Source organism: Chelonoidis abingdonii, chromosome 22 (assembly GCF_003597395.2).
Source record: "Chelonoidis abingdonii isolate Lonesome George chromosome 22, CheloAbing_2.0, whole genome shotgun sequence".
NCBI lineage: Eukaryota > Metazoa > Chordata > Testudines > Testudinidae > Chelonoidis > Chelonoidis abingdonii.
The window spans coordinates 5,946,990-5,968,812 of record NC_133790.1 but is presented as its reverse complement, the minus strand read 5'-3'; the positions used below and the strand labels follow the sequence as shown (position 1 = coordinate 5,968,812).

General features: G+C 51.6%; 1 protein-coding gene across 1 annotated transcript in view; it reads left to right on the top strand.

The window, feature by feature from the left end:
- Nucleotides 1–21,823, top strand: part of CUX2 (cut like homeobox 2) — a 94,209-nt gene that overhangs the window by 63,793 nt on the left and 8,593 nt on the right. Inside the window, exons 14-20 of the mRNA XM_032800608.1 lie at nucleotides 451–1,110; nucleotides 4,785–4,886; nucleotides 10,236–10,978; nucleotides 12,696–12,855; nucleotides 16,958–17,227; nucleotides 17,978–18,166; nucleotides 19,574–19,847. Coding sequence (XP_032656499.1) covers nucleotides 451–1,110; nucleotides 4,785–4,886; nucleotides 10,236–10,978; nucleotides 12,696–12,855; nucleotides 16,958–17,227; nucleotides 17,978–18,166; nucleotides 19,574–19,847 — 2,398 coding nt within the window. The remainder of the gene's footprint in view (nucleotides 1–450; nucleotides 1,111–4,784; nucleotides 4,887–10,235; nucleotides 10,979–12,695; nucleotides 12,856–16,957; nucleotides 17,228–17,977; nucleotides 18,167–19,573; nucleotides 19,848–21,823) is intronic.

Genomic DNA, 21,823 nt, shown 5'->3' with positions numbered 1-21,823 from the left:
AGACACCCGTGGCTGGCCTGTGCCTGCTGGCTCGGGCTAAGCAGCGGTTTAATTGCTGTGTAAATGTTCTGGGACAGAGCCCGAGGTCTGGGACTCGCCCAGGCCGAGCCCAAACATCTACAGCACAGTCAGCTGGCATGGGCCAGCCGTGGACTTTTAATCGCAGTGTAGGCAGCCCCTACGGGTCCAAATATGGCCTGGATTCAACGAAATAGGGCTCAGCTCCACCCAGCTTGGAGTCACTCGGCCACCCTGTCCCCTGTAGCTGGCCGGGCGCTGAGGGCCCCGAGCTCAGAATCAGGCACGATGCCCAGCCACAGCGAGGATCTGAATGGTGTGGCCATGCCGGCGACAAAGGTTGTATCGCAGTCCCTGCTGCCTGGCTGGGAGCACTGGCGCAACCCAAGCGCCCTGCGCTATAGTGTGTGTGTGTCTCTCTCTCGTCTCTAGAGGAGGATCACTCTGAGGACGAGTTGGTGAAGGATTCCGTGGGCCCGGAGCAGTCCTACCCCTCTCCCCAGCAGCTCTCTCAGCCCCCCGGGGAAGACCCTGCCTCCCTCAGCCCCCTCCAGCCTCTGCTGATCCCCACCATGGCCCAGGAAGCCCAGAGGACTTTCTCGTTGTCCCCTTTCCCCAGCATGGCTGCGGGCGAGCGGCTGCCGATGGACGCCTTGCTCCCCAAGCAAATGGTTCCGCCAGCATACAAGAGCGAGAATGGCAGCATGCTGGCCTTCCCCTCCCCCTTCTACACAGCCAAAGGCCCCCTGCTGCCCACCAACCCCAGCCACGCTGCCTCCGCCAGCGACTCGAGCCCTCCCAGCGACCAGTCGGAAGGCAGCAGCGCCAGCTCAGCCGACGAGGAGCAGCTGGACACGGCCGAGATCGCCTTCCAAGTCAAGGAGCAGCTGCTGAAACACAACATCGGGCAGCGCGTCTTTGGCCATTACGTCCTGGGGCTCTCGCAGGGCTCCGTCAGCGAGATCCTGGCCAGGCCCAAGCCCTGGCGCAAGCTGACAGTGAAGGGGAAGGAGCCGTTCATCAAGATGAAGCAGTTCCTCTCTGACGAGCAGAACGTGCTGGCGCTGAGGACCATTCAGGTGCGCCAGCGAGGTGAGTGACCCGGAGGGGGTCGGCTCTCACGCTGTGTGAGCTATGAGGGGGCAGCTTTGTGGGGGGCAGTTGTAGGATTTTCACTTTGCCTTGCTGGGCTACGACCCAGGGAAAACTCCCTGCTTTGCATTAGCAGCTGGAAGGAACCACAGCCCCAATTCCCAACGCCCGTGAACAGCAGCCCAGGGTCCGATTCTGCAAGGTGCTGAGCACCTGCCGCCGTTGACTTCTGTGAGCGTGGAGGGAGGCTTGGGGCCTGGTGAATAACAATGATTGAAAACAAACCTGGAGGGGCTGCGTCACTGAATGCGCTTTATTCATTTCTTCTGACGAGTGGCATTTAATTATTCATGGTAATGTTTCGGGGAGTCCCAGTCAATGTGCAGGAGAATGTTTTGTCAAAATAACAAAGTCTTGACGTGAGACTTTAGCCATTTAATAAACAGTCTGAGCAATTCTCTAGCACATCCATGCAAGGGAGTGTTGCAAACACTCTCAGCCAGGGAAATCTTAGCCCTGGCTTATAGCAGGGGAAACTGAGGCACTGAGAGGGGAAATGACTTGTTTCAGGTCACACACAGTATATGTCAGAGCTGGGACTAGAACCCAAGTAGTTTGGCTCCTCAATCCTGTACTTTAACCGCAAGACCAAGCAGCTTTGCTGTGAGGCAGGATGGGATGTTCCTGTCTTTTCAGATTAGCAACATGAGAATTAGGCAGGTGCTCGGCATCTCTGGACAAAATGGAGCCACTTTTATTAAGGAGCTGAATTTGGCCTGTATTTCTCTAGTGCCTGGCTGCCTGCAGCTCCAGGCCATTCAGAGTTGAACAAATACAGACTTGGCTCCCTAAAAACGCACCAGATGACATTACGCGGTGGGCTAAAGCCATTGATAGAATCAGTGCCCTCCGCCAGTCAGAAACCAGAATGCCGCAGGGTACAGATCACCCAGCGTCATCTGCTGTGTACAGCTCAGTGGTGAGAGGATCTTCTGGCTCCTGTGTGACAAGGGGCAGGACCCTGACCAGACAATATAAAGTGAAACTCAAGATGCTGCTGCTCCGTTGTCCATGAGGCCCTGGTCCCTTGCAGACTTTGCCCTGCTGCAGCCTCTCTCCTCCCGCTGACAGGCAGGCTGTGGATTTCACTGTGTGAGACGCTGGAGCGACTCACTGACGTGCTGCTGCTGCGACTAGGGGCTTGGGACTAGTAGCATTTTCCAGGGGTCTCGTTTTTAACCCCTTGGTCCCCGATCCTCCCACAGCTGCCCCTGCACTAACCCAGGTTGGGCACAATCCAGGGGTATGTCAGATCAGTGCGGCACCGTTGTTTTGGCTTCATCTCTCTTTGGAAATGACCTACGTTAGAATTTACCAGGCACATTAGAAATCTCAGCCCGCTGGGCCAAAGCTGGGCACAGGCTATGCAGATGGAGATGCCTGAAAAGCAGAGAACTGAGGGTACCCGCCCCAAACCTGCAGCATTCAGAGTCCATAGAGGGTCCAGGGGAGGACTGGAGGGTGCGCAGCTCATGCAGTCATCTAGTGCAGCAATAACTTCAGTCCTAGTTATCAGGAAACACTTCTCCAGCCAGCCGCTTCTACACTTCCCATGGCCTCTAGCACGGTACTTTCCACCAAATACCCAGATGGTGCCTGGTATCGCAGAAGTCACATGAGCTCCCCGGTCTTTGCTGTACCGTAGGTGGCACATTACGAGGGGTAGGGGAGAAGCGGCTACCCCACTGCGTCTGTTAGCATTTCACATGGTAACGGCTGCAATCAAGATAAGACCACTTGGCTCATTCTGCTTCAGGAGCCATGAGTGGTGGAAAGTGGTTTTTTGTCTCTAAGGGGGACTGACCAGCAGAGCTGCTCTAGAACCAGAGAAATGTAGGACAGGAAGGGACCTAAAAAGTCCATCACCCGACACGGAGGCAGGACCTGGTATACCAAGCCCTTCCCTGACAGGTGTTTGTCTGATCTGTTCTCGGAGTAATTGTCCCAGAATAAAATCACCTTTATTCTGGAATAGAGCGGTCCCGCTGGGGAGTTATTCCAGAATAGCTCAGTCATACTAGCACAGGTCTTCTGCAATAGCTATTCCTCACTAGCGATGCTGGTCAGTTTCCCCCAGGTACACAAGCCCTGATCTACGTACTGTGGAATCACAGAAGATAAAAACCCACATGGCCTCTGAGCAGATTGGAATCCAAGCCCAGTTATGGTCAGTCTAATTGAAAACTGTGTGCAGTTGTGAGAGCCGTTTGTTTGTCAGTGTGGCTGGAGGGTTTAGACAGACCCGGGCAGTCGTCCTAACAAACGAAAGTATCCTGCTGCCGTGTTGCTAGTGTAAGATCCAGGGGCTGGGCCATTCCTGGGAGAGCCTGTAGCACACAGACGTAGTTCACTGGCATGGCGAAAGGCGAAGAGGCCTTATCCGGGACTGAAGCCTGCCCTCTGGCAGCTCCTTTGAAAGGCACCGTAGGAATGTCGGTTCTGTGGAGGCATTTCACGACGTTTTCAATCTAGAGCCGGTGGCAGGCACTGGATTCATACTGTGAAGACTGGACGCCGCTATTTATTGCCAGGGCCTTGGTTAGACTGGGCCTGAGGAGGGATTTTCGCATGCGTTAGCTGGTGTATCCTGACGGGTGTGACAAGCCTAGTGCAGACAGGGTCCTGCCTTGGACACACGCTAAGCAGGCTGAGGTAAAGCTCCGGCTCCTTACGAGGTTTTTAGCTTGGCCAGTTCAGCGCATGCTAAAGCACCACTTGTGAATCTAGTGTAAACAAGGCAACGTGTGCCTGAGCCGAGGCCCAGAATGGGCGTGTTAGCAAACAGCAGGCCTTTAGCGCCTCTCCTGGGCCCATCACTGTGGTATCTAGGCATCGGAGCACCTGATGGGTTCCGTGCAAACACTGATCACTGACTTCCTGATGACAGCAGGCCTAGTAGTTCGGTGCCCTTGGCGTGTCTGCCAGTGATGGGAGGAAGGCGGGGGAAGATCAGCAGGAGGGAGCAGTCACAGCCAGTGGGGAGAACGGTTATAACGCAAAAGCAGAAGACTCACCAACTGGGGGGTCAGCCCAGCCCTATGACCCCCCTGGCTGTGAAGCCTAAGGCTTCCAAAGGCACTTTGCCTCCTGTACCTCCCCAGCCCTTCTCCTCAGCACCTGCACGGGGGAAGGGAGCTGAGCCGGGATTAATCCCTCGTGCACTTGTGCCCCTACCACCTGGCCAAGCGGTGCTGGCAGGGTAAGCTCAGCTGAGAACACAGCCCTGTGAAATCCCCCTCGAGTTTATTCCCTCAGAAGCGAAGTTTATTCACAATGTATGACATCCCCCTCCCCAACTCCAGCATCCCTGCTCCGTTTGTATGGTCCTGCCTTTGTTGCGAATGGGATTTCAATGCCCTTCAAACAAGAGGGCGGTGGGATGGGGGGGACGAGGCCATGCTGCTTGGTGTAGGAAGTGAACGAGGCAAAAACTGACAGCCAGTTACCTGACCTCTCTTCAGTCTTGCTAGTGACTAATGGGGAGTGACATTTCCTTAAAACTGGCGTTCCTAAAAATAACTGAACATGAGCATCCGTAAATACTTCCTGACATACAAGTTGAGCTTGTAAAAACAGCGCAAGTGACAAACCTGTTATCATGCCTCTTTGATCAGGTAGCATTACGCCGAGGATTAGAACTCCAGAAACCGGCTCTGACGATGCCATCAAAAGTATCCTGGAACAAGCGAAGAAGGAGATTGAGTCTCAGAAGGGAGGTAGGTGAAAAAGTCACGGAGCCAGGCGAAGCTTCCTCACACAGATGTGTGTGCTCCTCAGTGCATACCTGGGATTTACACCGCCAAGCAGACAAAGCGATGCTTGTGAGCTGAGACAGCCAAGAGAGGCAGTGCCTGGGATCCCACTTCTCTCTCATTGTTCTTTTCCTCTGGAGATACCTCACCTGGAAAACAGAGTCCAGGACTTGTTAAATGAGCAAAACTATTGCAGGTGCCGGAGGAGGAAATGAATGGAGGGCTCAGCTGTGTGAATCTGACAGCCACACGAATAATGAATAATGAGAACAGTAATAGTATCCCCAGTACCTTTCTAGTGTGTGGTCACCGGGGTGAGGCAGCTTTGTGACAGTTTCATGGTGTGTCCTCCACCCCAAGGGTTATTGCTCCTTCCAAGCCGAGCAAAGTGGGGAACAGTCCCTGCCTTCCATGCGTCCCACATTGCAGCTCGGTGTTCGCACACAGAGAGCCGGGAAAGGAAACTAACCTGCCCCTCAGCATTGGTAAGCTGGAAAAAACCCTGGAAGGGGGAAAACGCCACCAATAAAGCAACTCCAGAGTGGCTGAAAACCCAACGCACACTCTCCGTTTCATCACCTGGGTTAGTTTGTGCACAGGTAGGGGCGAAAGGTTTTTTCAGCCCCACCATTTTGAGTGCCTAGTGGGGTCTGACTGCCAGAAGGTGACTGCTCCACACTTTCTGAAGACCAAGCCCCGTTTATGATGTCTCAGGTTGGAAGCCCAGAATCATTCGTTCTTTTTGAAAACCTTCTAGGCCAAAATTGTCCGACTTGGATACCAAACTGGAGGTGCCGACCATACATATGGATTTAGGAGCCTACCTTTTAAGCATCCAGGTTGGAAAGTGTTGGCCATAGAGTTTTTAATCTGGAAGCGTCCCTTTAAACTGAATTCCCTGGTAGTCTTTGAACTACTTAGCCCTGAGCATGGTATGTATAAAATGCAAGGCTTCATTTCCAATAGGTCTGTTGAAAGGTATGCTGCATATGCTGCCCTCTGCTGGACACAGGCATAGAAGTGATTCTGGAAGTAATTCCGTAATTGGGCTTTCCTTGTGGTTTCATGTCTTTGAAGAATAATCTGGTATGGAGCAGCATTATCTTGCTACTGGGTTGGATCTGATTCTTAGTAGAACCGAGACGATGTCATTTTGCCGAATCCACATGCACAGTTGTAATAAAATATTAAATCTTCAGTTTAAGTTTGTGACAGTAGAGGAGAGCAATGAAAACAAACCATTTAAATGTTGTGAGAGAGGAAACAGTTTTCCCCGGTTCTGAGAGCTGCTTCACCTCCCTGCCTGCACAAGGGCAAATGTAAATGGAGTTGCTCTGGTATGTGATCTTTTAAAAACTTCAAATCTAACCTTTTTTCCCTGAAACAGATGATTAAATGAGAATACACAATCCATATGGCACAAGGAATCATTAAACCAGCTGTGTTCAGAGTCAATTACAAGAAGTAAAATACTTTAAAACAGGTAGTCTGCTGAGAAAGCAGAATCCCCAAGAATTAAATTAGATAAGAATGGTGGAAAAACAGACAGGGAAAACAAACATGTTTGCATATTGGCATTATCTTTCATGGGATTTAGTTTGCAATGGTAGAAATTGAACGCTGGCTGTATATATGTGTGGCAAAACATACGCTCTTCTGGGCACTTACGTCCAGACAAACTCTGATTTTGTGTGCCTGTGACTTTAAAAATCAGTCCCAATAGAGCTGACATTTTTTAAGATAGATGTGTGCCCAAAGATGAATTTTATTAAAAAGATTCAAGGAAAAGCTCTTCACCTGGGTTTGAGTTATGGGAGAATTTAAAAACAACTGAAATCATTTTCCGTTGTGAAGATATAAGATGCATCATGTAGACAGCTAGGTTGCTGCCATATTCATCCAGGAATTCAGGAAACTGACTCCAGTTACACAATAGCAGCCAGTGTGGAAATTCTCCTACCCGCTTAACTTCAACAAGATGCAAACATCACATCCAGACTGGGATGATTTACGTGCTAATGATATGAAGCAGAGGCAGTTTTTTAAAAAGGCAAGGAAATGAAATGCAAAAAACGGGGCTGCAGAGATCAAATCCTAAAATGGGAATTGTAGAATTTAAGGGGTCAAAGGCAATGTTCAGAATTAGATGATTAGTTGTATTATGGTAGTACCTGCAAGCTGCAGCTGAAATCAGGGTCCCGTTGTGCTAGGCTGCGTACAGCCAGGTGGTGCGAGAGAGTCCTTGCCCCAGCGAGTTTACAATCTAGATAGACTATAGAAAAGGTGGGAGAAAAAAGTGAGGCAAAGTGACTTGCCCAAGAGAACAGCACAGGTCATAGTGACAGACTCGGGATTAGAGCACAGTTCTCCTGACTCGCAGTCTAGTGCTTGAGCTACTGGATGTCAGCCAGGTTATCACCCCTCCATCTGGAAACTGTTCAGCTCCTCTTGTTTCAAGGAACCCTAAAATGGCTGTGAGAGCTGAGAGAAGGGAGTTATTTTTCTATTTTCAGTTTGGTTACTTGGTGCACTTTGTGTCTAGTCAGTTTCACCATTTCCCTGCAGACTAGTATGTCCCTCAGTTCTGGGGCTGACAACATACATAAATGTGTGCAGGGATTGGTCTGTTTCCCCCCTTGTTTGGGTCTTTCACATGCCAACAAGGGAAAGGAAACCTAGTTTATGAGAAAATGAGATTATGAACCCACAGATATTGGCAAGGGAGCCTTTTAGGGGCAGATGTGGCACCCGAAACCATGTTTAACAGACTGCTTCAGTGACTGACTAGACTTTAAGTTGGAGCTGCCCCTCTATCTTGGCCCTGCTGCACCTATGCATTGTATTCTGTTCCTATCTTTGTAGTTAACATGCAGTGTAATATGTTGCTGGTTTTGTGAAAAACTTTATTATGGTGCATGTCCCCAGGTGGCACTGTTACACATAGTCTTCCAAGTTCTTTTCCTTGGCATACGAGCAAATGTTCAGTCCTGGGAAGATATGCTCTGTGTCAGGATGTTAGTTTTATTATGCAGAGCTCAGAGGAGAGACTGGTATGGGAGCACCAGGGATTTTCCTCTCTGCCTTGGTCTCTGAGGCTATGTCTACGCTACAGACCTTACAGCAGGACAGCTCTACCACTACAGCTGTGCCACTGTACGGTCTCCTGTGTAGCCACTCTTTGCTGGCAGGAGAGTGCTCTCTGGCCAGCATAATTAAATCAGCCCCAACAAGCGACGTTAGCTGTGTTAGCAGGAGAAACTCTCCTGCCGACATAGTGCTGTCCACACCAGCACTTTCGTTGGTGAAACTTATGTTGGTCAGGGAGGTGTTTTTTTCACTCCCTGACTGACAAAAGTTTTACCAACAGACGTGCTAGTGTACACAAAGCCTGAGTGAAGTCAATTCCTGAGGCAGAGTTGCTTCCTGGGAACCAGGCATTGAGATGGGCTGCGAACCCAGAAAGAAGGGATTTCTCTGCATGCTGTTTGACTCTCTCTGTTTCAAGACTGGTGTATGTGTGTAAATAAAACAAGTTACAGTCAGAGTATCCCTAGACACCACATTGCTGATTTCTCCTCCACTGGAGGGCCCCAGACATCTGCTACCTCTCACTAAACAAGCAACAATCTGTTCCCTATGTGTGTACACAATGCATAATGGGGCTAAGAACCTATTGCTTCTGGAAACATTTGCCTTTCCTGACTCTTGTGGTTTTAGCCATGTATCCCATTAATAGAGATTAATTGAATTCTTTATGTAAATATTTGCATGGCGTTCTAAATTCCCCTCTGGATTTTAGAGCCAGGATTTTCCAAAGTGGCTAGTGATTTTGGGCTGTCCAGTTCACGACATACTACGGAGTAATTGTGTAAAGTTTCAACCCCAAAGGGAACATGGTTCATAAAGCTAAGCAAATGAAAAAAGGGGAATACAATGGAAAAGCTTTCCCTGTCCTTCGCCAGCATATTAGCAGGCTGTCGTTAGATTGCATTTGTCACAGTTACATAACCCAGCAGTTTCAAAGATTTTATGCTACCTGCAAAAATAGCTTGGCTTTGTTCCCTCTCCACTCATGAACATTCAACTTTTGATCTCTGCAGAAGACACTGCACAGGTGACACAGTGAGTGACACCTTAGTGAGTCAGGTTATAATGCTTTTTAGCAATTTTTTCTATGTAGGGTGCACAGATCTATAAATAGCTTCCATTGTTGTTTGGAGTGATGATGTAGCCATGTTGGCCCCAGGATATTAGAGAGAGAGAATGGGTGAGGTCATATCTTTTATCGGGCCAAGTTATGATGGGGAAAGAGACAAGAAGAGCTCTGAGTAAGCTCGAAAGCTTGTCAAGTTGGTCTGATAAAAGATATTATCTCCCCTACCCTGGCTCTCCTAGATATAGAAACAGCATCCCAGAGATCTGCCTGAAATACCCTATACTATATAATCGTATTTGTATATAAGCACCAGGTTTATTATTAATAATAGTATTTTTAACAAACATAGCTCTTATATAAAGATATGCTGGTGGTGGTGTTAAAGGGACTCAGTCCCGTGTATTTTAACCAGAGGCCGCATCCTCAGCTCCTCCTCACACAAACGCCCATAAGGGATTTCAAGGGCGGGCTCTCTACAAAGAGCGCATTGACATTTGTTCCGAGTGTTCATTCCCAGGAAGGGTAGGGCAGCCCTTGGCTCATTTCTGCCGGAGGGATCATGTGTACACTCTTTTCAGTGCATTTACAACCAGCTCATCCTATTGGTTTAGCTTGTGTCGAGTCCAGCATTGCGGCTCTGGGCTGCTGAGCCAATAGGGCTTTCCAGCTGTAGATCTTAGAGCTCCTTACAAAAAAACGTATCCCCATTTCGCAGACTTCCCATCAGCATTCCCTACAGGTGCTGAGCTTGTCCCCCTGCCATTGGCAGGGGCGTGTGACATAGGGGATGCAAGTCTGTGACAGCCCCAGCACGGTTTAGTTTAAGCTATGCAGCTCGTGCTTTTAGCTCTGGGAGTTCCCGGTTCAGTCCCTGGTGTGTCCCATCTCCTGTGCAGAATGGGCTCTGCTGGATCGTGGAGAGCTGGCCTTCCCCCACCCAGCCAGGCCCCCGCTCCTTCGTTTTCCAAAATACTCTCCGAAGTGAAGAGGTAGTTCTAACACACTGCCTAAAACCTCCCTGGGCCTTCCTTGGTCTGCAGCCAGCGGTGCTGCGCCCAGTGACTCAGTGGGGCCTGCCCCCACATTGAGATGCCCATTGCCCAGTGAATTTCCGTTTCCCTGCCCCCTCATTCCTGCACTGTCTGCCCCATCCCCAGGTGAAACCAAGAGCTCGGCTGCTCCCCAGGTGGTCAGCAACAGCAACTCGGAAGAGGCCATTAAAAGCATCCTGGAGCAGGCCCGGCGGGAGATGCAGGCCCAGCAGCAGGCCCTGCTGGAGATCGAGTCCGGCAGCAGGCCCATGGCCACGCCGCCCACAGAGCGCTCCACCTTGGCCGCCGTCAGCCAGAACATTGTCCAGGCCTACATCAAGCAGGAGGAGGGGACGCTGGGCACCAGCTCCAGCTCCACGCAGACCCCCCTGACAGTGCTCTCCCCCGCCGCCTTCGTGCAGAGCATCATCCGCAAGGTCAAGTCGGAGATAGGCGACGCCGGCTCCTACTTCGACCAGCACTGGGCGTCGGAGAGGAGCCTGCTCAGCCGGCCCTACACCTCGGTGTCGCCCTCCCTCTCCTCGTCCTCCAGCTACTCCAGCCTGGCCAACGGGCGGGCCTGGCCACGGGGGGAGCCCAGCGAGGAGGAGCTGGCTGCGGGCGAGGACGAGCCCCACAAGGCCGTGGAGATGAAGTCCGAAGGGGCCAGCGCAGAGCCACAGAGTGCCAGCCGCCTCTCCTATTACCCGACGTATGTCCCACGCACCCTCAAGCCAACCGTCCCACCGCTGACACCAGAGCAGTACGAAATGTATATGTACAGGGAGGTGGACACCCTGGAGCTGACCAGGCAGGTGAAGGAGAAACTGGCCAAGAATGGAATCTGCCAGAGGATCTTCGGGGAAAAGGTACCGATCCGGCTGGGGCTGGCCCATGGCCTGGCTGGAGCCCCAAGCCCAAGCAAGCCCCAGTTTAAAGCTTGGCTTCCCTCTCTGGTCTTCTCGGCTGTCTCAGCTTCCTCCCCTACCAGCCATCCCCAAGTTCCTGAGCTCCTCTGCTAGCAGTGCCAGAGGGCCCCCAGCATCTCCACACCCCTCGAGCACCATGGGGAAGGATTTACACCTCTCAGTCCAGCACACATCCCCTTTCCCCTAGACTCATGGGTGGGAGGCTGCTGCTGGGGGCTGGACTCTCCCCCAGCTATTACTGATACCTGCCACAGAAAACCCACTCGATGGGCCTGGAGACAGGGTGGCTGGCTGGGGCCTGTGGAGAGACAGGGAATTACAACCCAGTTTCTCTGGGAGGTGGGTCAAGTCCCCAAGTAAAAGCCCAGCCCCTGTCTCTGGGGCCCTCTCTGCAGGTGCGCTTTGCTTCCGCAGCCACTTGTCTCCTGCTCCCTGAGCCGCTGCCTCCCCCGAGTGCATTTCCCATCTGTCTCCCACCCTGCCAGGCCCGGGCCAAGCTATACTGTTCATGGCTCTCTGCTGTGCCAGGGTCCTCTCCCTGCTGCCAGCCACAGCTTCCCCTCAGCTCCTAACAACAGGCCTCTGTCTGCCCCCTCTGCCCCTCTCCTTCCCCCGGCCCCCATAGAATCCGCCACAGACAACTCTGAGCCGTGCCCAGGCCTAGCCTGGCCCCTCTCTCCCAGGCCGGAAGCACGGCACCCCCATTGGGTGGCCAGAAGGGCTTCGGGGCTGTTTCTGGTTGGAGTGCCCCCCTTTTCGGGGGACTTGTGGTGCTGGCTTCTGCGGGGTGCCAGGTGCTTCTGGGCCCAGCCAGAGGGAGATTCTTTTTGGAGATCAGCTAATGGAGCGGCATCATCTCCGTTCCAGACGTCGTGCTGATCTCACAGCACGGTGCGCTTGGTGCACGGGAGCAAGAGGATCTAGAGGTGTTCTCAGCCCAGATCTTCCTCTGAGTGCTAGGCACACAGCCTGATGCCCACAAATAATGTGTAAACTGCAGGATTGGACTCTGCCCCCTGTTGTTCTCTCCCTTTCTCCACCGCCAGGCCCCTGTACATGGGTCAGAGAAGCCCCATAGCTACCTGGGAGAATTCTTCCCAAGCACGGGCTTTCCTATGAAACCCCCGCACACACTGTAGAGCCCCAGCATAGGGGGCATTCTGGCAACGAGAAGCGTTCGCCCACAGTGCGTGGCACCACCAGCGGCGCCTGGCAAGGGTGCCATCATTTAGAGCAGCCCAGGAGGTTGACTCTATTATGCTGGTGTGAAGCAATCAGGAGGGCACAAAGACAACATCATGCCACGTTCCCCCAGGGCTGCGAGTTCCCAGCACAGGCTCTGAACCAGGGGTGGGACATGACCAGGGGATGCTGTGAACACCAGGCCAGTTTCCAGCCTCAGTTTTTGGATGCTCAGTGGCACGGAATCTCCCACTGAACACTAGGTTGTTATGAGAGGAATCTGTGGGAAGAAATAGCAAAGATTCATAGAGTTTAAGGGCAGAAGGGACCACCAGATCCTCCTGTGTGTCCCAGGCCATTATTTCACCCAGCTACCCCTGTCCTGAGCCCAGTAACTTGTGTTTGACTAAAGCATCTTCCTGAAGAGGATGCTAACCGTTCAACCCAACCTATCCTCCTGTGACACCTGCTCTAGGTGCTGGGCTTGTCCCAAGGAAGTGTGAGTGACATGCTGTCCAGGCCCAAACCATGGAGCAAGCTGACCCAGAAAGGCCGGGAACCATTTATCAGGATGCAGTTGTGGCTTACCGATCAGCTTGGCCAAGGGATCAGCCAACAACCAAACCCGCCACAGGGTAAGTTCACACTGCTCTTTGTCTGAAGACTGCACCCACTGCCTTGATTATTGTATGTAGGGATGGGCCTAAGCCATATCTGGGATCCAGGTTCCAAGTTGGCCAGAGCTTAGGGATGTTCAGAGGGTTTTCCCCATCTGTGGTCTGAACTAACCAGCAATATTCATCTGGTCCATTGGATTGACCCAGGAGATAAATCAATAGATGGGTCAGTCCACCTGTTAGACTTGTCAATCAGTCTGATCACTGATACTTGTATCAACCATAAGCCATGGAACGTCCAGTGTTAACCTGGAGACTTCAGTTACTTTCCAGCTCTCTCCTCTTTAACCAAATCCAGAAGCAGGAGCACACCTAGCAGGATAAAATATCTCAATAAGATCTGCCCTTCCCATTCTGGCAGGTAGATCAGCAGGGCAGGGGCTGTCTCTTGCAAGGTGTTTGCAGAGGGCCGAGTTCAAGGGGCTCTGGCCTCTCTTGGCACTAACCATAATACAATGATAAATTATAGCAGAAGTGCCAAAATACGAGAGGTGGGTGACATTTTTCAGAGGAAACCTTTTTTCATCAAAAAAAATGCAGATTCAGTGACACCGAAATGGTTCATGGATGTCAATTTTTGCCAAATTGTTCATTTGGCGGGAGAGAGGATTCTGAAAGCGTCAAAGCATTTCCTTTCAACATTTTCTAAACAAAACATTTTGCTAAATTTGAAATTATATCTGGTTTCAAAATGTCTTTGAATTGTAAGTATAAAATTCAGATCATTTTAAGAGTCAAAATTGAAAGAAAGCATTTCATTCAACTTGAAAAAAATTTTCAACTCTTCCATTTGTGGAATTCTTTAGTTTTCGATCTGAAACAAAAAATTTTTTTTGACTTTTTGAAATTGCTAATGAAGTAAAAAGTCAGTTGTGAACCCCTGCAGAGACCAGTCTCACAATATTATTTCCTGACTAACAACAAACAGCGCTGTACATTTCATAAAACAGCCTGTGCTTAAGAAACTTCCAGCCTAAGGTAGTTAGAGCAGAGTCATTAGGAAGAGAATCCAAGAAATGTCTGAACGTTTTGGGGGCTTATGTCTATGGTTATTTAACAGCATCCATCCAGAGGTCTTCAGCAGAGTTTGAACCTGAGACCTGTGCCACTTGAGCAGGGCCGGCTCCAGGTCTTCCGCATCCCCAAGCGGCAAAAAAAAAACAAAAAACCCACGGCAGCACAATCGCGCAGTTCCACTCTTTAGCAGCAATGCAGCGGCGGGTCCTTCGCTCCGAGAGGTACTGAGGGACCCGCCGCCGAAGACCTGGACATGCCACCCCTTGGTATTGGCCACCCCAAGCACCTGCTGCTTTAGCTGGTGCCTGGAGCTGGCCCTGCACTTGAGCTAAAAGAGAAGTTCCATTAGGGGCACCAGTAGTAGGTTATTATCCTCTCTGTGGCACAGCCACACAGGAGGTGCAACCCACAATGTACAAGCATGTTGCAGATATATATGCACACTGAACTCCTGTAGAGTTGCATGCATGTAGCTCAGAGCAAAATGTAGCCCTCAATGCAGTTGCAAGGCACGGGTCTCTCTCCAGGTGTGCTGCCATGTGCCTCATTCATCTTCTAGTAAAGTCAGTGGAAAGACTCCCATTGACTTCACTGGCCTTTCACGTGCAGGATCAGGTGTCAAAGCTTGTTTAAATGGAGAAAGCAAATATAGCCAGTGAGCACCAGAGACTACAGGGGCGCATGGCATCCTGCATTAGCAAACCAGTCTGGGAGATTGCCAGTCAATCCTTTGTACCATCTCAGAGCCATTAGAGATGCTGACATTGCTCATCACAACTATTCCAGGCGCTCTCTGCATTGACCTTCTTTGAATTCTTAAACACAGGAAGAATTTGTGTTCTTTAGTCCATAAAACCCAGCCTCCCCTCCCATGCTGTGTTCTAACTGGAGTGCTACGTCTCCAGGTTAAAACAAGGCACACTCATATCCCCCCAACACACACACACACACACACAGGCGCGCGCTGTCATCTTTCGGAAAGGATCCTTCATACATTTTTCCAGAGCCGTTGTTCTGACACATCCGACTCATTTCCAACCCCCTTAATTAGTCTGTTAGACAAGATCAAGTGGTTATACAGAGCTTTCAAATGTTGTTGTTTTGTCAGAAATTGGTTTTGAAAGTTGTCTAGTAAAAAAAAACAAACAAAAAAACCCAACAGCAGCAATAGTCCACTGGCTGTGTGCCTAGAACAGAGAAGGAACTGCGGGGAGAGTAATGCTCATGTTCTCTCTTCAATTATTTCCACCACCACAGGATCTGTATAAAAAATTTTGCCTTATTTCTCCCCTACTTCCGTAAAGAAGAGACATGGCATTTCTCCCCCCTCCGCTGTTCTCCAGTCTGCGCGTGTCGCAAACGACAAATCACAATAAATAATGTTCACATTATTTTATTTCTCATTGATTTTGCTTTTTCCTCCCCCTTCCACCTCCACCAAGGTGAATGCAACACGCAAGCTGGAGATTTACTGCAGAAAGGGATTCTCTGTCAACTCTTGTTTGCCCCCAGATGATCTCAGACTTGACTGGAGTTGACAATTGTTAAGAAAGGGGGAAGGACCTGGCGAGACGGCATGCCGTGAGATTAGTCTGCGGCTGCGCACAGGCAGCTGACAGATTTATACAGAGGATTTTGTTGCCAGTAAACTCATTCAAAATAATGTTTCAATTGCACTTAAATGTCTTCCCCTGTGATATATCATGGCGGAGAGAGAGTCGAGATCTGGAGGGGAGGAGAGAAGGGTCAGCGGCCAGGGCAGAGTGAATATTACGTTCACTGTCACACACCTGAGCTCTTATTTCTATGAATTTTTTGGCTTGATGCTCACACGCAAACTTTCGCTAGTCGTGAAAGGTACACCGGCGCCAGATTAACACCATCCAGCATCCTAGGCCCACATGGGGGGCCCCCAGTCAAGCAGAGGTCTGCTGGCTATGGCCCTAACCATGACGAGATGGGCAGCATCCTCCCCCAGGCTCTTCTGCTCTGGCGCTGAGTATGGGGCCAGATGCCTTTCTGGCTGGCTGCAGTGACTGTTGCTGCAACCTGTGTGTAAGGCTGTCAGCAGACTCAGACAGACATTGCTGCATTGGTCACATTGGATCCACCTTCTCCAGCTTTTCCTCTCAGCCAGGAGGGCTAGAGACATAAAGGGCATTAGAAAGAAAGCTTCAGTTCTGCTGCCGTTGTAGGACTGTGGGATCCAGGGCCCTGGGGATGGGCCTGCTGTGCCCACAGATTGGGCTTTTGTCCACAAATCTGTAGGTATCTCATGTGGCACAGTCAAAACCTCATGTTTGCAGAGAACATTCGGGTGATTAAGGCTCAGTCTGACCCTTGTGTCTCACATGTGGCTGACTAGGAGACAGCAGCCAAGCGCAAGCGACTAGCTCATGGTTGAAAGTCAAAGCCATGGCCTGGCAGCTAGAAATAAGGCAGCAGTAGGAAGTGGTGCTGGTGAGTCACCAGGCTGTCCTCTTGCCACTGAGTCAGGGCTGAGCTCTGGACTCCAGCCCAGTGCTTGGGGCTAGTGTGCTGCTGAGGAGAACTGGGTTTCTCAAGTCCTAACTGCTTATGGCTAATAAAATTCCTGCGGCACCTTTTGCAAAAGTCAGGGTGTTAACCCTGCTATCCCAGCCAGATTTCACCTTATGTCCTTCCATCCTGCTTTCCTAAATGCTCCCTTGCTGTTTGAAGTGGAGATGATATTCTCTTCTCTGGTGCATAGTGTTGCTGGGTGCTGTTAAATAGTTGCTGTGTTTTGCCCCAGAGGTGGTTGCATTTCAGTGACGCGGGAAATGATCCCTGAGTATAGTTTGCCTGGGATCCTTGAGGTTGAAAGATGCTCTGGGATGTTATCAATGACTGGGTAGGTTTAAAGGATCATTCAGAAGCCTCTGTCCCACACAGGGCTAACTAGCAAAAAACCGAGCTGACCAAGATACACTTAAAATCCCCAAGGGCGAACCCTACAGCTAGGAGGAAACAGGATTGTGTGAATGGCAACAATAATGCTTTCTGTCTCCCTGGTGTTTGACAGCCAGCCCTGGGGAGACCCAGTCTTCCCCCTCCCCACCGCCCAGCCCTTTGGAGCAAGTCAAAAGCCCCCCGGAGCCACTCACTCTAACTCTGGAGAGCAGCAAAGAAAATCAGCAACCGGAGAGCAGGTCGGCCTCATCACTGAGTGGGAAGATGTGTCCCAACAGCCAAGCACCCGTGGGCATCCAGGAAATCGTCGCCATGTCGCCCGAACTAGACACTTACTCCATCACCAAGAAGGTCAAAGAAGTGTTAACGGACAACAATCTAGGTGCTGATTTCCAGATGCCGCTTGGCTAACCGTGGCCTCTGCAGCAGTGCGTCTGCTTAGCTGCAGAGATGGGCTCAGCTGGGGAGGGCTCCGGGGTTTCAGTCCAGCCTAGCACAGGGAGAAAGGTCAGGCACACGGTTTGGGCATGGAAGCAGATCCGAGGGGCTGCATTGCAGTGCATTGGTTTGGGCCTCTCAGTAGGCCTAAGGGTGGGTCTGTGCTCCCGCTGGAAAGGCGATTCCCAGCTCGAAGAGCCAGACCTCGTGCAGCTGCAGCAACGTCCGTAACTAGCATACTGGCGCGAGGAGCACTAGCCCGGGTCTGCCTGCTCGAGCTGGAAGTGACACCTCCATCTCCAGCATAGACATCCTCTCACCATCAGGCCCCAAGTGACGGCAAGGAGGACACCCCAGCTGCCAATAGCAAGGAAGCTGAGCGTGGCTGGCGACAGGCTGCTTCAGCCGTCTCCACTGCACAATATTCTGTTCATTGCTTCCTTCTTGAGAGCATCAGCTTCGTAGCAGCAACAGACAGGCCAAATTCCCCCGAGATGGGCCTGCTCCTGCTCCCCTGAAGTCTGTGGGAGTTTTGCTGCTGGCTCAGATAATCAGGGACAACGTCATTGCAGGCAGCGGTGCTGGCAGAATAGTCCAGCTGGGATTAGGGACTCTGCTGAGCTCTAAACCCCCGTTTCCAGGCCTGAACCGTGGTGGCGTATGGTATAACCCCCCTGTGCTTCTCCTCTGCCAGGCCAGCGGCTGTTCGGGGAGAGCATCCTGGGCCTGACGCAGGGCTCAGTTTCCGACCTCCTCTCCAGACCCAAGCCGTGGCACAAGCTGAGCCTGAAGGGCAGGGAGCCCTTCGTCCGCATGCAGCTCTGGCTCAATGACCCTCATAACGTCGACAAGCTCCGTGACATGAAGAAACTGGAGAAGAAAGGTGAGTGTCAAAGCCCATGAGCTCACCGCAGCGCCAGGGGGCACCGAGCTGGGGCTGGGGTGTAAATCTGGAATCACTCCCTGAAAGCCACACGGGATTGACGCTGCTCTGCACCAAATTCAGGCTTGCCTGTCTATCTAGTTGTGGGCTGGTCTTTATTGATGGCAATTCCCTGTGAGTTGGGATCCGATTCTGCTCTCATACTGGTTTAAATCAGGAATGACCCTACTGAAATCAATAAAAGAACAGGAGTACTTGTGGCACCTTAGAGACTAACAAATTTATTTGAGCGTAAGCTTTCGTGGGCTACAGCCCACTTCATCGGATGCATAGAATAGAACATACAGTAAGGAGATATATATACATACAGAACATATAAATGGAGTTACCTCAGTGTAAACCTGCGGGAAGGCGTTTCGGAATCAGGCTCGCAACCTCTGCTGCTCAGTGTCAACAGTTCAACCAAGCAGGCATCACAGCTAGCAGACTGCTGAGACTAACCTGAGATTTGTGTGTTTGCTCATTGCAATCTGGTGACATACAAATGACCTTGACATGGAGATAAATAGTGTTCCGGGCAATGTTACTGAATGGTGGCAAAGGGCTGACTGCACCGATCCAGGCACTCAAATAGGGGCGTGACCAGAATATTCCCGCTCCACCCCACAGTGCAATATGCTATTGCTGGTTGACTAGAGGTGGCTGCATTTCACCAGGGCAGGATGTATTTGATGGTGCTGTTCTCTGACAGCCTTCAGGGCTGGCAGGTGCCCCACAAAGGAGAGGTGTCAGAAGGATCTATTGGCTGTAGCTCGCCAGTCTCCAGCACTTGCTCTGGCCTTATCGGGGTATGTTATCGGGGCGGGTAACTGTCTTAAAATGACAGGATTGCAAGCTACCGAGATACAGTTCCTCATCGCTAAGGAATGACAAGAATGCTGTGGTCAGAGAGGGGTTGGGGCAGGTGAGTGGCCCGGTAGAGAAGGATTGATGAGAAGCGTGCAGGCTCAGGGTCAGTCATGTCTGCATCCTTGCCAGCGATAACCCTGCTCCTAGGGTGAATCTCCCCCAGTGCAACCCAAGATTCAGGCCCCGGTCTCCAGAGGGGAAAGCTGATGCTTTGACCCAGTGCAGCACTCACTTGCAAGGCAGGGAACAGGGAGCACGCTTTCTGGAAGCTGCTTGCAGCTGCTCTGAAATGGACTGTGGTCCCTGCCGTTTCTGTCCATGCTGCCCTCAGAGGTTTGGTTTGGCTGGTTTAAGGGCCCTGGCCTCTTTGTTGCCAAGTTCCCCATTGGCTGCCCACTGGGAGAGCCCAGGAATAGCAGCGCGTGAAGAGACAGGCGGAGGGGTGCTGGCAGCACAGGGCATCTCATGGATGGGCTGCGTCTTCTTCTCTCCCGTTAGCTTATCTGAAGCGTCGCTATGGGCTGATCAGTGCCAGCTCCGACAGCGAGTCTCCCAACACCCACTCCGAGTGCACCAGCCCCAGCCTCCAGCCCCAAGACCTCAGCCTTCTCCAGGTCAAAAAGCCCCGGGTGGTCCTAGCTCCAGAAGAGAAGGAGGCCCTGAAGAAGGCCTACCAGCTGGAGCCATACCCATCCCAGCAGACCATCGAGCTGCTCTCCTTCCAACTGAACCTCAAGACCAACACGGTCATCAACTGGTTCCATAACTACAGGTATGGTGGGTTTGGGTGGGGTGGGGCCGTCTCCATCTTGGCAGGGAGCGGGATGGGGTGGGGATCTCGCGAGGCTCTGAGCTTCACAGATCCATAGCTCCATTTTCAGCGGCGAGACATTGGCCGAGGGAGTGGGAGAGGACCTTGGAGGAAGGTCTGTGTGTTGCTGCTCATAGACACAAACCAGGTTCTCCCGAGATATACCTAGCCCTGGCGCGAGGGTGGGGGCAGTGGGGTGTCGGTGGGTGGCATTTCCATGTATCACACAGTGTGGCAAATTGCCGGTACTGTTCTGCTGGGTCTCGCGCTTTCTCTTCTCTGGGGTAGGTTCAGGGCGCTATTGCTTGCCTCTGAACCAGTTCTTAATCATTCCCCTAGTGTCCTTGGAGGAGGGGAGTGGAGAGGAAGGGAGGGACCTGGCCCGCCCTCTACTGCCAGGTCCCAACCCAGGGGCATGGGGTTGTTGGTGAACCACTGACCTAGCTGGTTTTCTTCCCTTGGGTTTACTTCCCTCTTCATACCCGTCCGTTGCTGAAGGGCTTCTGCCTCTCTTCCTCTATACAAGCCTGGTGCCCCTTACCCTAGGGGTTTCTGTTGGGGCTTCCCAATCCACCGCAGCACTCCTCCAAACCATTCTATATTCTTTCTCTGGACAAACTCTTTCTCTTCTGGCAATCTGCACTCGCTCCCAATCAAACCTTTCTCCTCCAAACTACCACGAGCTCTGTCTGACTGAAGCAGGGGTTTATTACTCCCATTGACTGGAGTCAGGTGCTCTAACTGGAGTTCAGGTGCTCTAATTAGGCCACAGCTGTTCTAGTTTAATCTAAAGCAAACTTCCCCCTTCCCCTTGGCAGGGGAAAACATAAGGCCCCTGCTAACATCTTATGCTGCCTTCTGGCCATGCTGTATCACATATGCCCCCTCCCTCCCCCGCTCAACACAAGGGGTTGGGACTACTCGGACGAGAGCAGTGTTTGGCGTGATGAGGCCATCAAGCGTTTGCCGTGTTGGCTTCCAGCCCTATGCTGGACCCGAAAATTGGAAAGGTTGCAAGGAGAGGAACCCACCGGCATCACTCTGGCGTTTCTTTCCTTGTTCCGCTATGCATCCACTGGAGCGGGGCGTGATCAGTCACAAGGGTAACCGCCGCCCCAGGACGATATAGTAGCGGAGAGTCTCATAGCCATTTTATCGCCAGACATTCCTTTTCAACAACAGCGTATTTTGTTCCCTGGGAGGAGCTCCGGCTGAGGTAAGAGATGGGTGTCCTCCTCCTACCACCTATGGGAAAGGACGGCACGAGTCCCACCTCCGAGGCGTCCGTCATGCAGGATGAATTCTTCTCGAAGTCTTGGGCCATGAGTACGGATGGCAGCATAGGGCTGTCGCAAATCTGCAAATGCTGCTTCCGCCGCAATCTGTCCACTTTCACTATCTCGGGGCCCGAGGTTTTATCAGAATCCCGTCAATGGCCCCGCTCTTGTGGCAAATGAGGGATGAGATCTCCAGATAGTATCCACTATACCCAAAATGCTCTGACCTGCTTCTTGCGATTGGTCGAGGCCATCTTGTATGCCCACCTTGTTTCCATGGGCTTCACACCCCTTCCTACCACATGGCCCGAGTATTTGGCCTCAGTAAGTCCTATCACGCATTTCAGAGGATTAGGTGAGACAGCCTTTCGCAGCAAAGCGCTCAGCACTGCTTTCCGACTTTGTCCAGGTGTGTCTCCCAATCAGGGCTATGTATACTATGTCGTTAGATAGGCGGCGGATGTTGGCATGGGGTCGTAAATACTTATCCATCAGTCTTTGAAAATGTGGCAGGGGCCCCATGGAGTCGAAAGGAGGACAGTGTACTGGGAACGGCCATCGGATTGTTTAGAAAGCAGTTCTTTTCCCTGGCATCTTTGGCCAGGGGTATTTGCCCAATATCCTTTGTTCAGATTCTAGGGTGGTTAGGTATTTGGCCAT